The sequence below is a fragment of the Microcebus murinus genome, chromosome 6 (genome assembly GCF_040939455.1).
Source record: "Microcebus murinus isolate Inina chromosome 6, M.murinus_Inina_mat1.0, whole genome shotgun sequence".
Lineage (NCBI taxonomy): Eukaryota > Metazoa > Chordata > Mammalia > Primates > Cheirogaleidae > Microcebus > Microcebus murinus.
Genome location: NC_134109.1, coordinates 81,233,566 through 81,252,013, shown reverse-complemented (window position 1 = coordinate 81,252,013; position 18,448 = coordinate 81,233,566). Strand labels below are relative to the sequence as shown.

Genomic DNA, 18,448 nt, shown 5'->3' with positions numbered 1-18,448 from the left:
TAATTATAAATAATATGTAATATATGTTCAGTATAGATACTGGACATTTTTAAAAGTTTAATAAAGGAAATAAACATTCCCAATAATCTCATCAAGAGATAACTTTCTGAACCCTTAATAGATTTCCTTCCAGTCTTTTTTCCTAGGCACATATATACATAGAAATCAATTTTGGGCCTGTCGAGGTGGCTCACTCTTAGCACTCTGGGAGGCTGAGGCAGGTGGATCGCTCAAGGTCAGGAATTCGAAACCAGCCTCAGCAAGAGGGGGACCAGTCTCTACTAAAAATAGAAACAAATTAATTGGCCAACTAAAAATATATAGAAAACATTAGCCAGCCATAGTGGTGCATGCCTGTAGTCCCAGCTTCTGGGGAGGCTGAGGCAGGAGTATTGCTTGAGCCCAGGAGTTTGAGGTTACTGTGAGCTAGGCTGACGCCACAGCACTCTAGCCTGGGTAACAGAGTGAGACTCTGTCTCAAAAAAAAAAAAATCAATTTTGTTTGTATGTACATATATTTACTCACACATTTTATTTTACATACATAAAATTTACTTAAATATGTAAAATTAAGCTCACATTATAAAACTTGTCATTTCTACCTGACAGTAAATGGTGATATTTTTCTCTGCCATTAGAAAAAAAAATTTTATTTTTTAAAACATTTTTATTTTTAAAAAATTATTTATTTATTTGTTTATTTTGAGACAGAGTCTCACTCTTTCACCTGGGTAGAGTGCAGTGGCACCATCATAGCTCACAGCAACCTCAAACTCCTAGGCTTTCAGGTGTGAGCCACCGTGCCTGGCCAGAAAAAAGATTTTTTAAAAATTTCTACATAATATACCATCATATCATCTAGGTTGTTTCCAATTTCTGATGCTATTAATATTATCCCAAAGCGTAGAAAACATGTCATTAATATCCAAATTACAATGATTCCTCTCTCTTCCTTGCCAAGTTGGCAGATAATTCAAGATTTCCCTCCAAATAACCCAGAGGATTTCCAGGGCTGTAGTCCACTAGACAGTACCCTGTCACTTCTTTGCTGACCCTTGACTTCTCCACCAGAGCATCTCTGCTGATTTTCCCAGGCTAAGGAACACTCTGCCCTGTCAGGATCAACTAGGAGGGTTCCCAGCAAAGCATCCTGGTTGCACAATGTCACTTGGTCAGGGTAGAGCTTTCTCAATTCACACAGACAAGGAGGGGACCAGTCCCCCCAAAGTAGGTGCTCGATAGCAAAATGAGTAAATGAAGGAGTTCCAGCATTATTCCCGTGCCTTAGCCTCCAACACGCTAAACCCTAATACTGAGTCCGACACACCGGTCCAACCTTCCCTCATCCTTAGGGTGCATTTCTTCTCCAGAACTCCCGCTGTCCTTCCTTGTCATCTGACCTCAGGGGGATCTCTGTAGTTCACTAATAACATTGCAATAACCTGAATCCTCCATGAGAAGGAGTCAGAGTCCCCAGGAGGCTTCTCTTTTCCTTTGTAAATTCATGGATGCAGCTAGATTCCCAAGGGAGAGTGCTGTCCAGCTCCCCTCCACGATATCCAAGGCCCAGAAGCCATAGATACATTGGGGGCGGGACAGGAGGGGAGGACTGCCACCTCCGTCCAGCAACAACTTCCAAAGCATAGCCCTTGTTAAAGCAAACAGACAAATAACAACAACAAAAATAAAAAAGTTACAAGAATAATGCTAAATCAAAGGTCTTTGAGGATTTATGCAGGAGTTTATGTACAATAAATTCCTAGAAATAGAATTACTGAGTCAAAGGCCACGCAAGTTTTACATATTCATAAGATTGCCGAATTGCCCTTTAAAAAGTTTATTTCAATTTACATCCCATCAACAATTTTTTTTTTTTTTTTTTGAGACAGAGTCTCGCTTTGTTGCCCAGGATAGAGTGAGTGCCGTGGCGTCAGCCTAGCTCACAGCAACCTCAAACTCCTGGGCTCAAGCAATCCTATTGCCTCAGCCTCCCGAGTGGCTGGGACTACAGGCATGCGCCACCATGCCCAGCTAATTTTATATGTGTGTGTGTGTGTGTGTGTGTGTGTGTATATATATATATACATATATATATATATATATGTATATATATATATGTTGGCCAATTAATTTCTTTCTATTTATAGTAGAGACGGGGTCTCACTCTTGCTCAGGCTGGTTTCGAACTCCTGACCTCGAACAATCTGCCCACCTTGACCTCCCAGAGTGCTAGGATTACGGGCGTGAGCCACCGCGCCCGGCCCATGAACAATGTTTTGCTAACTCTTCCTGGCACCCTCGCTGACACTGGATCTTATCAACTTTTAATCCTTGCCAATCTGATAAATGAAAAATGGCATCTCTTGTTATCACTTACGTTCTTTTAATGATTACTGATAATCTATTATAGGCTCATTGCATATTCTGTTATTCCCAGACTTTGTTGAACTTTAGAATCAGAAAGCTTCTAAATATCCCAATGCCCAAGTCATATACACCATACCAATTACAACAGGGTATCTGGGAGCCAGGCATCAATATTTTTTCAAAGATCTCCAGGTGATTCCAATGTCGAGCTAAGTTCAGGAACTGCGGACATACACATTACTACCATCAATTGCCTGTTTGTATTTTTTGTCAGTTTTTCTATTGAGTTGTTTGCTTTTTATTATTTATTTGAAAGAGATTTTTGTTTACTGGGAAAATTAACCCTTCATCATAAGGTCAGCAAATATTTTTACAAATTAGTCTTTTATTATTGTTTATGTGTTTTGACATATAGAAATTTAAGATGTACACAGTCAGAATTATTCTTTTGTTTTCCTGTATTGCATCTCAGTTTTGTATCTTACTTCCTTGCTAATACTGATAAAAATAATAATCAGTTAGATTATATTCACATCTGTAATTTATTTTAATATAAGGAATGAGATATAGATATAGCTTATTTTTCCCCAACGGCAAAATGGTTATTTTTTCAGAAAGTGGCTATTTTGCAACATAATTGATCAAATAATTTCTCTTTTCCCTATTAAATTTGTAATGCCATCATTTTCACATGTAAATTTCCTGTATGCGCTTTGTTTCTGGACTCTCTAGACTTCAAATACTGCAGCTTTAAAATACATTTACCACATAGAATTTGTTTTCTCTCCTTAATTACGTCTATTTTACAAATTCATTGAATTTTTTTTTCATTTTCATTCTTCTGCATAAATTTTACAAATTTTTGATCGAGTTCTCCAAGAACTTCTGGTTGGAAATTTGATTGGTTATTATACCAAATTTATAGATTGACTTAGGAATAATTGATCATTTTGTTTTCCTACCAAGAACAAGGTATGTCTCCATTCTTCAAACTGTTTTATTTCTCTTAGGAGCGTTTTGTAGCTTTCTACACTGTGTCTATAAATTTCTTGTTTATTTTTCTTCAGATTTACTTAATTTTATTTTTCATTGCTATTGTGCATGGGATCTTGTTTTCTCTATGATTATGATTTTCATAGAAAAATTAATAACTTGCTTAATTATTTTTGTAATCAGCCATTCTTATTATATCCTAAATTTAAGTCTGTGTATATGTGCTTGGTTTTGTTAGGAGATATTTGTAATATTCCATCCATCAATTTGCTAATTTTTACAGCAGTGTCACACAGTTATCAAAAGTATTTTTCTGTATCAGTATATTCTCTTTATGTTATAGTTCTCTTTTCAAGATCACATAGAATTGAATCATGGAAATATGCCATAACTTATTAATATTTCTACCAACATTTAGCATGTAGGTGATTTTCAATTCTTCACCATCAAAAGTTAACATTTTTTAGGCCGGGCGTGGTGGCTCACGCCTGTAATCCTAGCTCTTGGGAGGCCGAGGCGGGCGGATTGCTCAAAGGTCAGGAGTTCGAAACCAGCCTGAGCAAGAGCGAGACCCCGTCTCTACTATAAATAGAAAGAAATTAATTGGCCAACTGATATATATATATATAAAAATTAGCCGGGCATGGTGGCACATGCCTGTAGTCCCAGCTCGGGAGGCTGAGGCAGAAGGATCACTCGAGCCCAGGAGTTTGAGGTTGCTGTGAGCTAGGCTGACGCCACGGCACTCACTCTAGCCTGGGCAACAAAGTGAGACTCTGTCTCAAAAAAAAAAAAAAAAAAAAGTTAACATTTTTGAGCATGTAGCATTTTTTTCCTCAATGTGAGTTTCCAAGAGTGAAATTGCTGGGGCATAAATAGTTTTGTAGCTTTTGATAACTATTGCTGTGTATTTGTAGGTATTGATGGTGGATAGATTCAACTATGGCAAAGGAGCATAAGAGACTTAAAGCAGGGGGATCAGTGAAGAGTCCCAAGAATATGTGTTAGAGAAAGTAAAATATCTTGGAAAGATGCCAAAGATCACTAATAATCAAGAAAATGCATATTAAAACCACAATGAGATACTCATTAGATTGACAAAACTCAAAAAGTCAGAGAATAAATACCCACTAGGTATACCCCAATGAAAATATAGTGGAAGGAGTATAAATGAAAATTGCTATGGAGAAAAGCTCAGCAATATCTAGTAAAATTGATGATAATATACCTCATAACCCACCAACTTATCCTTCCAGGGTTATATACACCAAAGAAACACAACATGTACAAGAAAGTTCATGTTTGCATTGTTTGTACCATTCTTCATTACATCAAAGGTACATCATTCGCTAAGGGAAACACTGCCAATTAAAATATTACACGTCATTGTTTTTTTAAAAAAATATTCCTTATTTCAGAGATTTTAAAATGGGAAAAATGTGTAGTTTAGAACAGATGAAATACAGTAATAGCAAAATCTTAGAAATAGCTTAAATGCCCATTACACAAAAACAGATAAATAAATTGAGGTATAGGCTGGGCACAGTGGCTCACACCTGTAACTCCGGCACTTTGGAAGGCTGAGGTGGGAGGATCACTTGAGCCCAGGAGTGCCAGGCTGCAGTGAGCTGTGATTATGCCACTGCATTCCAGCCTGGGTAACAGAGCAAAACCCTGTCTCAAAAAAAAACTTTTTTTAAATTGTGATATAGCGCACAGCAATGAAAATGAATGAACCAGATCTACCTATGTAGGTGAATCTTACAAACATAAATGTTGAATGGAAAAAAAAAAAAACATGTTTATGGCAGAATGCGTATTCTTTACATGATATTGCTCATATAAGATTTTAAAACATGTACAATAACCAAATATAGCATAGGGATACATACGTATGTAGAGAAGGAATTTAAAAATGCCTGGGAATGATAGACATGAATTCGGGTTAGTGATTATCTCCAAGAAGAGAGAGAAGGGAAGTGATTGGGTGAGGATTACCCGGGGAGGGGGTGGGGGCTTTGACTCTGTTACCAGTGTTATTTTCTAAGCTGGGTAGTGGGTTCACCGATATCCATTTTATTATTCTGTATATATTTTGTATATCATAAATATTGCTTAATACTTTTTAAAAAGGAGAAATTCCAATGATCAGATAAGCAGGGAAGCTGTGCTTTTTTTCTGGGAGGCTGTTTTGTCCATTGGGGCAGGAAAGCAATCTCTTCGCTCCCGGGTTACCCCCACCCCTCTTCCCTCCTCCCATCTTCTCCCTGGCCCCTCCCTGCCAGGCACCTTTGGTTAAAAAGTCATCCTGAAACCCAAGTGTTGAGCTCACTCGAGAATCCTCATCCAGACTTGCAACAGGGCATGGTTTCCGTTTCCTACAGTTGGTCTGCCCCCTGCATCTGCCTGTCCTCTACCTCCTGCCCCTCCTGTCTGCCTTTCCCCGCCCTGAACTCAGCCTGGCTGGCCTCTGGGAGAGGAAGGCTGCCTCTCCCACCCCAGCGGGGGAGCAGGAGCGGGTCTCCCCTCCCCAGAACCTAAGGAGGAACAGTGAGCAACTCCCTTTCTCCATCGCAGTTTGCGGGGTGTTGAGATGCAATGATTCCGGTGTGGGTTGGTCTTCCCATGACTGGGAGGGACTTTCTTCTTGCTGGGACATCACAAGGCAGTCAGGTATGTGAGTGGTGGGTGGGTGTATGGTAGTGTTCACTTCCAGAGTCCAGGACAAATGAGAGACCAGAGCAGATCCTTGAGGGATTGGGGGAGATGAGAGAAGGGACTTGGAAGACCTCGTGCCCTGTCACCCCCAAAAGAGGCCTGCTGAAGGCAAAAAAAAGCACGGACAAGTGCCTCCCACCCTACATGTGCCCTGGAAGAGGATGTCCCCTAATTTAAGGGCATAAGGCACTCAGTTCAGGGAGGAGGCGTCATCCTCCTCCTCCTCCATCCCCTTCACGGAGCCCAGACGTGGTGGCCGGATGCAGCAGTCAGAACTCCTTCAGCCACCAGCAGCAGAGTAACTAATGCTGAATTCAAATACGCTTAAGCAAATAAAAAGTGGCTTTATTGTCTCTTTGCAACTAGGAAGTCCAAGGGGTATGTGGGCTTCAGGCATAGCTGGATCTAGAAGTCCAGATCATGTCCTGGGAACTTTCTCTTTTTCTCTCCATCTCTCTACTTTTAAGGCTGAGTCCTTCTACATGGTGACAAAGATGGGCACCAGTAACTCAAAGCTTACCTCCTCTTCACAATCTAGAGAAAAGGGAATTCTCTCTCTCAACACCCATATAATCCTCAAAAGGAAAAGGAGGAGGCGGCGGAGGAGGATTTCTAATTGTTCCTGAACCCATCACAGAGTCTAAGGGGATGGGAATGCTGACTGACCAGACTGGTGGGGCCCACCTTTGAGGAAGGAAGAAGATTCCCTGTGATGACAACTCCATGCGATCCCAGAGGAAAAGGGTGTTCTCTAAACAGAGGAAGGGGAGGGGTCCTGTGTCCACCATACCCCTAGGATCCACACACAGACTCGATCAATCCTTAAGCTCAGAAATGGCCTAAATACCTGGAATTGTCACATATAGATTCTATTCATATTCTCCAAAATAAAATCAGAAAACGATCAAATTATTTTGCCTCAAATAATTATAAAGCCTAGGAGTACCCCAGGTCTGGCATAGCCCAGGTATGTCTCTGCTTCCAAAAACACTTTCAAGGAAAATTAGAAATAGGATATCCAATCATCCTAGTTTGCCTGGAACCTTCCAGTTTTGCACTCCTTTACTCCTGGGCAAACTGGGATGATTGATCACTGTCAAACTGAATCTTTGGTTATTGTTTGCATTAAAGAGTTGCCGAGGGCTACGGGCAAGGTGCAACAGGGGGTCAAGTCTGCACTCTTTGAGCCCAGGGTCTTTCCTTCTGAATTTCTACATCACCCAAAAGAAGCCAGCAGTCCCACCCCCTGCACTCCCACCCCACCCCCAGCCCATGCCTACAAACACACATGCAGAGGGAGACAGTGGTAGGGAGGAGTGACCTGTCGTTTTCACCTTGGCAGGGGATCCCTGCAGAGCCACCAGCTCCTGTGCCCCCCAGGGCCCACCCACTCTGATCAGGGCTGAGCAGCAGGAGGCTGCTTTCCCTGGCCACCAGAGGCAGGCAGGAGGAGGGCTCCAGGCAGTGGCTCCTCCCTCTCCTGCTCCTCCTTGCAGACCCATGGCCCCCCGCTGAGCTGGGTAACCAGCATCTTCAACAGCACTGCAGAGCCAGCCCAAGGGTACCCCTCCACCCCACCCTCCCCAGGTGCCCTTTGCCCCAGTGCCTCCCAAAGGCACCTCTGGGCATCTCTCCGTTGCTTGCCCAGCCCTGAGTTCACTGCCCTCACCCTGGAGCCCCCAGTCCCCAGCCAGTCAGAGAAGATGCGGGGCAAGGAGGGGCTGGCAGCCTGGGGGAGAGGCCCCTCCTGGAAGTCCTCACCTTGTCTCAAGAGCCAGCTCAGCCACTCCTCCATTTCCTCAGTGCAAATTCTTTAATTTGAACCTTAAAAACAACTAAATATCACTAAAAAAAATCCTGAGAGTATTTTGCCTGGACCAGCCACAAGGCTTACACTCGTCCCAAGTTCACAGGGCAAGCAGGGCTGAGGTGACAGGGACAGTTAGAGACGAGTCTTTAGGGTCACACTGCGGGCCCCACAGGGGCTGGGGACTTGCATCTAGTTTGATGCAACAGGAGTTTATTCTCCAGTGAGGGCTCAGCGCCCTTCGCCTCCCAGAGGCCTGCGGCACTCGGAGAGCACACAAGCATCGCTCTCCCAGGTACCTGCACACAACACACACTCACAACACTCACTCACAACACTCACACACACACACAACACACACTCACAACACACACTCACACAATACACTCACACAACACACACTCACAACACAACACTCACACAACACACACTCACAACACACTCACAACACACTCAACAACACTCACACACACACAACACACACAACACTCACTCACACAACACACACTCACAACACTCACACAACACACTCACACAACACTCACACAACACACACAACACTCACACATACAACACACTCACAACACTCACACAATACAACACACACAATACTCACACACACACAACACAACATACTCAGACACACACACTCAGACACACTCACACAACACACTCAGACACACACACTCACACAACAGTCATACACATGACATACACACACACAAACACACACACACACACACACACACACGGGGTGGGAGTAGGGGAGTCACTGGCCTGTCCTGCTGAGGACGGGCCACAAGCGTTGTTTTTGCATACCCAAAATGCCCTCCCTATAAGGCCTCAGCCCCCTCACTAAACATCAGCCCCTTTTTGGTTACTTTTTGCTCTTTGCTGACTAAGTTCTCCTTTCTAACATCAAACAGACTATTTCTAGTCCAGTGTCTTTGTCATGTCTGTGCAGAAGGACCCCACAAACCCCACATCTTACTCTCATTCTGCACTGATGCCCACACATGGGGTGGCCTCGCTGGGCAGCAAGGGACAAGCCAGACCCCGGAAGTCAACCACAGGAACAGACTCTGAGGCCACCTGGTTTGATGGTCGGAACCACAGCTGCGTCTCGTCTCAGACCCACCTGAGATGACGAAAGCACACAGAAGCTGAGACCCATTCCTGGGAGTCTGGACTGGCCCAGCCCAACCTGTCATTTTACAGATAGGGTTTGTTTCGTATCACACAGCAGAGCTGGCACTGGACTCCTGGCCCTCAGTCCAGCGTCCGGTCCGCCCACGCTCCACGCTGCCTTCCTGGGCATGCACAGACGCTCGGCCTGGAAGCCAGTAGGGAGCCAGAGCATTCCTCCACTGTGCCGTCCCTGTCAAATCCACAAGTTGATAGGAAGGGTCTCCTCCTCCTGGGCCCTCCCAGGCCTGACACCACCCCGTCCCCAGGCCCTTTGCCCTGGGAGATGGGGAGGGGCTGTCAAGGACTTGAACCAAATGGAACCAGTGGGAAATCAGTTTCCTCTGCTCGAACTTGGCTGGAACCAAATGCAGTCAGAAGACAGAGCACCAGTGAATGGAGTAGACTAGGACCATCTGACACAATTCTTAAAACAGCGAGACCAGGACAAACCCAGTCCTGACAAATACCCCAGAGCTAAACTTGCTGGAAGTCCTCCCCAACCCCGTCCCTGTGAAGTCTGGGGGTGAGTGCGGCCTGCAGCCTGGGCTCCCACCCCCTCCCTCTGCCACTCACAGCCCCTGATCCAGGTTCCTTGTCCTCCTTGGAGGACAGACATGCAGATTTATCTTTCCCGAGCCCCATCTCCTTGGGGCCCAGAGTGACAGCTACAGAGTCTGAAGCCAAGCCTGCCCTGCACGGAGCCCACAGCGTATTTGGAGAGGACTCGACCCAGGGGCTGTTCCTCGAGGGTGGGAGAGGCCTTGATCAGGGCCGTTTGCAGGTCACAGCTTGTCCCAAGGAGCCACACTGGCTGGTGAGAGAGCCACACCTGCATTCCAGCTCAGCCTAACCACACAGTGCTGGTGTCCACCTGTTCTTCCCATAGGAGCAGGGTTTGCTCTCTTTCTTAAACGCTCTCTGCTCCAAAACCTTCCATGAGTCACCATTACCAATGGAAGAAAGATCATGATTCTTTCACTTGCTCTCCAGGAGTCTCCTTAATTTCCTTTCCAAGCCTCCATACCTTTGCTCGTGCTGCCTCACCTGACAGAAATGCTCTTCTCCTCCTCTTCATGTGTCCAGTCCATACCCTCTCTTCAAGGGCAAGTTCAAATTCTTCCTCCTCCCGGAAGCCTCTTCTGACCTTCCCAGCCCTGAGTGGCCATGCTTTCTGAGCAGCTCATTTTTACACCTCTCCCCATATGTGACATGATCACCCTGAGGCCATTTGTGTTACCTTCCTGTCTCACCCAACTTGGGTTGTGAGCTAGGATAACATCTTGTCCCTGATGTTACTGTACTAAGGATCACACCATTTACAGTGAACCCATCACTAGGGATCACTATGTGCCAGCCATGTGCTAAGTCCTTTATCTCATTTCGTCTTGGCAACTATCCTGTGAGGCAGAAACTATTATGCTTCCCTTTTTACAGATAGAGAAACTCAGGCTTAGAGGGATAAGCTTGCCCAAGTCCATGCAGCTGATACATAACAGAGCCAGGGTACAAACCCAGGTCTATTAAACTTCAAAGTATAGAACCTTAACCACTATGCCATGCTCAGTCGGCTTTGAGACAATGACAATATCATCCTCACCAAGGTGGCCGGTGATGAGGAGTAAACTCAGAATGCAAAAGGCTCTTGGAAGCCTTGCTGAGTGAGCAAGAGAGTTGGGATCGGGAAAATAAAGCCTGACATCCAGCTGAATGCAAAGGCCACAAGTTTTAATAGCAGGAACTCCGTTCATGAGATTGAGAAATGGTGAGTTGTGGACCCATGTGCTTTGAGAAGGAAAAACACTGAGTTCACCCTTAACATTTTGTTATAAAGATAAAGAAGGGTAGAAAATACTCCTGAGCCAGATGCATCAATGACACTAAGAATATAAACATTACCTGCAGTGGGGTGAAGGCCCTTTCTTATCATATTTACACTTACTTTGTGTCTCCTGTATCATGTCATCATGAAATGGAGTCATGTCTAGTTTTTTAGCTAAAAGTCCTAAAAGTTTTTTAGCTAAAAGACATCTCAACACTTTAACTTCAGTTGTTGATTATTTTAAATCTCCTGTCACTCAGAGGACTGTGATACTAGTTTTACGTTATATTGTCAAAATTGTATTTACGTATTGTGTGTGTGTTTGTTTTAGGAAATTAAATTTTATTTGCCAAGGAACATAGGAACATAGAAGAAGCCTTAAAAAAAAAACTCAGTGCAGAATCTCAGTTTTCCCAGACAGTAGCTTTCTGCACAGTATCTGTGCATCTCCGGAGAGCCAGCATGTTAAATCCACAAGCTCCAGGCCAGACTGACTAGCGTCACAGCTCTGTCAACTACCAGCGTGACCTTGAGCAAGGTACTTATCCTATGTCTCAATTCTTCTTCTTTAAAATGAGATAATGATAGTATCTACTTCACAGGCAATATAAAATATTTAGACCAGTCCCTGCCACTTGTCAACATTCAATAAATGTGAGGCCTTTGTTCTTGTTGACATCTGTGTGGCGTTCCCATGTGTGAATGTGCCGTCACTAATCTAACCATCCCCTTACTGATGAGAGCTAGGTGTTTCCAGCTGATGAACAAGACAAGCAATGTCCATGTCCTGAAAAGGGTTTATGGTCTGGTGGAAAAAGGCAAAAAGAATAGGAAAACAAAGTCATCCAAGGTGTGATACGGTAAATTAAATTGCTAACCAGAGCAACACAGAGGCAAGTAGTTGGGCAAGAGGAGCACACGATCTGGGCCATTGCCAGCGAGGGGCTGCTGGGGAAAACGACATCTGAGCAGAGCTGTGACCCACCAGGCGGAGCCAGCTGTGCACAGGGTGGGGGCCAAGGACTTCTGGCAAGGGAGCAGTAGTGCGAAACCCCTGACATGGGGAAGAACTTGGCTCGGCTGGGACAGGGAGGGCCAGTGCAACTGGAACTTGGGCATGAAGAAGGAGTGGAACGAACGTGAGCAGCCGGACCCCACAGGACCTTGCAGAGCTATGGCAGAGGTTGGAGCCACCAGAAGCCATGGCCAGGTTTTAATCAGGGCAGTCACATAATCTAGCATATGGTTTTAGGAGATCACTCTTAACTATTTAGGAGAAAAATATCTCCCTTCAGGTGCAGAGAGCTGAGTCAGTCTATCGTTGGTCCCTGGAGGTCCCCGGGAGGTCCCTTGCTAGCTGTCTTGATGGGTTGCTATTTCCCTACACCAGAGGTCCTCAAACTTTTTAAACAGGGGCCAGTTCACTGTCCCTCAGACTGTTGGAGGGCCGTTGGAGAGTGTGGCACACATTCCACACATGTGCACTGTGGGCCGGGGACGAGTTGGCTGCTAAAGAGGACGGGTGGCAGTGGCAAAAACACCGGGCTGGCTGGATAAACGTCCTCGGCGGGCTGCATGTGGCCCACGGGCCACAGTTTGAGGACCCCTGCCCTACATCCACATAACCTTCCCCAATCCCTCCCCGCAGAAAGGAAACCATCTTACTGTGTTCAATACATATTTTATATGACTATATTATACAACCATACTTTAACTTTTGTAGATGTGTTTGAGATCTATGCCACTCTTTCCTAACTTTTTCCTAAAAACACCGCATTTTCCCGATCCATTCATGATACTACGTGTACATCTAATTTGCTGCTTTGAACTACTGTGTCATACTCCATCCAAGTCGTGCCTCCTTCATTTCTTCCCATTCACTCTCCCAGTGATGAACACATGGTTTGCATCTAAATTTCTAATGCCATAGTGATGTGGGGTGAATGCCCTCATACACACCTTTCCAGACCCAAACCAGAACCACTGTGCGAACATTCTGACTTTGACTAAGTGGTGACAGATTGCCCTCAATGACTGTATCAGTCTCCTCTTCCACAGCTGAGCACGATGGTGCCTCTGCCCCCATGTCCTCGCCAACACTTGTCATTGTCCGACTTTCTCATTGTTTTCCAATTTAGTAGCTATAGTGAAATCTCACTGATGTTTTCATTTACATTTCTGATTAATTCACATTTCCTTGGTTTGTCTCTGGGTTGATCTCTTTTAAACATCCTGCCCTTTTGTATGGCATTAGTGGGGATGCTGTCTTCTTTTACTTTATATAGGAAATCACTTTGCCATGTCACCTGTTAAATAGTGTGTTCTTTTCCTAGTGATTTGTCATGCCAGTTTTGTCATACATTGAGCTCCCTTGAGCAGTGGGGGTCTGTCTCTGGTCCCTCTATTTTGTTCCCGTCGGTCCTACTCTTGTGCCAACAGCACTGTTTGCATCAGTAGGGCTCTGGAATTTATATTAGTACCTGGTAGGACAAGACACTCCTCTTTACCATTATTTTTTAAAGCTGATTTTGTTACCCATAAATATTTATGAAGAGGAGGAAATTTGAGATACATTTTAGAGGTAGAACTGTGCTTATGGCATCTTTTGCTTTATGGAAGTTTTAAATTTCTTTATATTCAAATCTGGCAATGTTTCCCATATTGGCTTCTAGGTTTTGTGCCTTGTTTAGGAAGATCCTCTTCTCCCCAGTATGATATAAATATACTCTAATAATTCATGTTAAATCATTTGTAGTTTTATTTTAATGGTTAGGTATTTAATCTATCTGGAATTTATTTTTGTGTTGTTATGAAGTCTGGGTCTAACTCCATTTTATTCCAAAGGGTAAGTAGTTTTTCTAGTAATGAATAGTCCATCCATTCACCACGGATTTGAAATAGTTCCTGTATTGTACACTAAAACACCACATATGCACAGGGCTGCTCCTGGGCTCTACTTGGTTTATGGACAGTATGGGAATTCAGAGTCTGTTGGCAAAGAACAGAAAAGCGTAAGGAACATTTAAGCAGGAGACCAAGAGGTTGCAGGGGGTGGTCACAAAGCTCACTGGCCGCGAGAAGCAGAAAGGAGGATGAGGCATAGATGCTGCGGACAGGGGTGGCAAGGAAGGGACAGGCACCTGAGGACAGGTGAGAGATCATCTTGGCTGGGTCGGCAGCAGGGGAGCGGTATCAGCTGAGCTGCAGAGAGGAACGTACTTTTCTGGTTTCCTGAGGCCAAGAGGCCACTGGCGGGGCAGCCCCTGGTCACCCCATGGACAGGAGTCCATGACCAAGCCTGGGGCCACGGCTGGGGCCAGAGGCCTCTGCAGAAGCAGCAGCAAGGCTGTGGCCGAGCAGGCTGGGGGTCTCTGAGGAGAACCTGAGGCTCCCTGCTCATTGGGGAGGAGGGGGTGCTGGATGGAAAGGAACTCAACCCCCCATCTTTTTGCAAAGACAGTCATGATTTCCATGTAGAAGAGACTGGGGTGGGGAGACCTGGGGACCTGACAGTGGCAACTGTCACCCCCATCGCATGGTATGAGAGAGGGGTTTTTACCCCCCTCACTCCGGTGGGGATGTTGCTCTTTGCCTGACACCCCTTACTCACCTCCAAGCCCTCCTGCCCCACTCAGAGTCCACCCTAGACAACCTACCCTTCAATTCAGCCCCTCTCCTCCCCTCCCTGGATGATAAATTCTTTGTCATTTCCTTCCAGAACCACCCTGCGCAGTCAGCGCAGAGGGGGCACACGGCACGTGGTCAGTAAATACTTACTAGTAGATTGGTGCCATTAGTTCAAGGTCGCACTGGCTCCCACCTGGGTCCGAGGCACCACGGAGGGTGTGTGCAGAGGCAGAAACTTCCACCCAACCTCCCGTAAGCCTGCTTCCTATTCCATTTGATTTCGTTCAACTAAAATGAGTAAGTTGAGGCCCTGCTCTCGAGGAGTGGATAGACAGTGAGGAGATACAAGAGCAGGAGACCTAGATTTTCCATGCACTGCCAAGAGTGGGTGGGGGTAGAGGTGAGGGTTGTGTCTGGACTTCAGTGAGAAGAGGACCAAATACCAGGCCTTGAGGGCTGCCCTGTGTTCTGGGCTTGCCCTGGGCCTCTTTGGTTGGGAAGGGTGGGGAGTTGAGGGAATGGGGAGACAGGTGGGACCCGGTGACTTTCAGGACAGTGCAGCATTGGGGGTTGGTTGCCACAGCAATTCCTGAAGTTAGCTCATATTGTTCTGGCCTTCAGCCCTCCCTTCATTTCCTAACTTCCTGCTCTATTTCCCCCATCTAGGTGGTTCCCACCTCACCTCCTAATGGATCCCCTGCTTCAACGTCAGTCACCTTTAGCTTCCCAAAATATACCTTTGATCATGTCACTCCCCTGCTCAAAAACCATCAATGGCTCCCCACTGAATAAGTCCACATTAAAAGCAAGGCCTTCTAAGGTCATGATCATTGGGCTCTGACCTATCTTCCCAGATTTGTTCCTTCACAAAACCTCCCTTCTCTCTGCCCAACTTCTACCACCCCTGTGTCACACTCTCTGCCATGCAGCTCACTGTTCGGCCACCAGACCTCTTGCATACCTAAGCATGCCCTGCTTGCTGGCCTCCCTGCCCTTGTTCATGCCGCCCCTTCCTCCTAGGCTGCTGTTCCTGCCAATCCTTAGCTGGTGAGATCCCATCCATCCTCTCGAGACCAATCCATATGCCACCTTTTCCACGAAGACTTTTTGGATCCACGCTTTCCTCCCCAGCTGGAATCCACTTTCCATCTTCCGTGCTCCCTAGCCAGTTCTCAGTTGTGTGACAGATCTTTACAAATATGAAGGATTTATATTGACCCTTCTAAGATGCCCCTTTTCACCACAGGAGACTTGGACCTCTGAGCCTCTCAGGGGTCAGATGCATTTTGGCCCCAGCCAGACTGTCGTCAACTTCAAGCTTGGTTTTTCCTCTCTTAGTAGGATGTATATAGTAGGTACTTACTAGGTGCATGAACTGAATTGAACTGTGGAGTCTGCTGAGGGGTGTGGGTGCTGAGTCTGTGTCCTTGGCAGTGGGGTAGAAGACAAGGAAGCTGGGGGGGCAGGCTAAGGTCCCCCTCCCCCGGAGGGCCAGGCACATATACTCGAAGAGGCCACAGATCCCACCAACCGGGATCCATCCCTGCATTTGGGCCCAGTCTGCCCTGTGTTCCGATCTCACCCTCAGTTCTGTAAAATTACTTCTATCTGTGGTCCAGAAAAGCCGGTTGTGGGGCCCCAGGCAATAGCTCAGGCAGGAAACTCCCAGTGTACAGAGCCAGGCAGAAAGCCGCCTTGTCAGGCCCCCGAGTGAGCCAGCCACCAGGCCAGAGATAGGAATCATCTGGGTGGGGCGGACACATCCTCCAAACTGCCCTGGGACCAGCAGGGGCTGGGCACACCCTCTCTCCACCTAGCCTCCCAGGAGGGCGGGCAGGGGCCATTGCCCTTCACCATCTTCTCACCAAGAATTCCAGCAATTATTTTCTTTCTTCGCCCTCTAACTTTGGCGACCCTGACCATGGTCCCTGACTCCTACGAAGCCCCTGACTGCAGCTCCTGGGATGCCGAGCTGTGGGAGGGCTCCATCCCCCCAGAGGGGTGTCTATGAGGCTTGACCTCCATGAGCTGCAGAGAGAGGGTTTTCCCAAATCCTGGCTGGGCTCGTCCTACAGTTGTGTGGGTCCAGCATCCTCTTCTTCCCACCCACTGTACCCTTGGGTGCCCTGGTCATTCTGAGTGGCTGGGGGCTGCAGACTGCTGACCCCAAGGGCCAGAGCCCCTGCTGGCCCCTGCATTTCCAATATCTGAAGACCTCTGGTTCCTGATACTAAGAGACTAGACCCAGGTACCCCTATCTGCCTACCCACCTTAACCACTCCCAGGACAATCTCAGCCACTGCCAAGAGGTGGCCAGGAGGGCGGAGCTCTGAGTCAGAGCATAAATTCCTGGTCTTGCCACCGGGCCGGAGAGCTGCCGCCATGCTCCAGAGGCAGATGCCTGCCTGGGTCTCCCACTACCTGCCAGACCCATGCCAAGCAGAAGACAGCAGGCCCTCGGCCACCTGTGCCTTAAAGGTGAGGGAGCAGTGCTGGGTGGCTGGGGCCAGAGGCTGAGGACCAGGGAGGCATGGCCAAGAGGCGAGGGGCAGGGGTGGGGAGCCGAGGGCAGGAGACAGGCTCAGGGAGGGCCAGTGGGCATTGCGCACTCCAGAGACCTTGGCTTGGGCAGCCTCTACCTAGCACCTGGCAGAAGTGGTTTACCCAGTGGGGCCAGGGCTCCTGGGTGGGTGACCCGGCTAAGAGTAGTCTCAAGCTTCACAGGGCACATGTAGTGGCTCAGGGCCATCCTAGAGTCAGGCAGGCACCCAGGGTAGAGAATGTTCAGTTTCATGCTAGGGAATCCACATTTGGCCAGTCCTGAGTGACAAGCAGCCATTAACCCTGTAAATATCCTAAAATCCTGTGCCGTGTGAGCGCGTGGTGTGATATGTGGTGAGAATTGGTGGCATTGCCCATCTGTCACCAGCAGCCTCAAAGCCACCCACCTGGGTTTACAGTCAAGGCTGAGGCAGTTGGGAGCTGAAGGCTCCAGGAGTCCTTTACGAGCTGCGCCTGTCTCTCTCAGACCCTGGAGGGTCCCTGTCATTCAATGCTGGCACTTCTTGCCCTGACCACTCACCTAGTCTAGGTGATAAAAATGAAAACAGCTATAGTGGCTTCTCCCAGGTGATCCCTGATCTAGGATGTTGCTCAGACTGGCTGGGACATGTTCTAGGATCCCATAATGTCCCCATCCCAGTGGTCTCCCTTTAGGGAGGGCCACACATTCTGGAAGAGGACACCAAGCTGGGCTAAGCTCTGGCACAGGTGTTGCAAGGAACCAGGTGCTACTCCCAGCTGTCTAGGGAGGAGGAAGTGGCATCACCTGCTGGACCTGCCTGGAGAAGCCCTGGGGAGCAGAGTTCCTGCAGAATCCCCGGATCTGCCTTCCTCTCTCTCTAGGCACCCTAGACCTCATGGGAGGGTTTGGTGAGGGCATGTGCACCCCAGGGGTGGGCATCAGACCCACCACCTCTGAACATGGTTGTCAGACCCTCCCCAGCCCCACTCCTGCCCAGGAGCCTGACCCTGGAGCCTTCTGCAATGAAACATTCTTTTGACTGATTTGTAGTAACAGCTAGACTCTTGGAGTACAGGGAGAGCCCGGACTTGGGAGCTGAGGGGTTCCCCCTGCCTCTGCTACCAACTTGCCTCCTGCGTGGGCTGGAGCAGGCTGCTGGCTGGTGGTGTAAATTCGCGGTGAGAGCCGCCTCCAGGTGGATTGCGTGCGCCAGCCCTGGAGTCAGGCAGAGTCAGGAGACCTGCACCAAGTCCTGTCTCTGCCGCTTCTGGGCTGCCTGACCCTGGATGAGATGTAATCTCTCTAAACTCAGACTTCCCTACAAAGCAGGGATAATAACGCCTTCCTCCGCAGTGGTTGGAGGGTTAGATAAGAGCATACTCGGAGCTCCCAGCGCAGCCAGGGC

At 47.3% G+C, this 18,448-nt stretch overlaps 1 protein-coding gene across 2 annotated transcripts in view; it reads left to right on the top strand.

Moving 5' to 3' along the window:
- PLA2G4E (phospholipase A2 group IVE) overlaps nucleotides 1-18,448 on the top strand; it is a 60,479-nt gene that overhangs the window by 6,566 nt on the left and 35,465 nt on the right. Inside the window, exon 1 of one of the 2 annotated variants that reach the window (XM_076004272.1) lies at nucleotides 16,459-16,997. The exons of the other annotated variant lie outside the window; for it this stretch is intronic. Within the exon in view, the coding sequence (XP_075860387.1) occupies nucleotides 16,902-16,997 (96 nt within the window). The 5' untranslated portion in view covers nucleotides 16,459-16,901. Of the gene's footprint in view, nucleotides 1-16,458; nucleotides 16,998-18,448 lie in introns of those variants that run through there. 2 annotated transcript variants of the gene reach the window in all.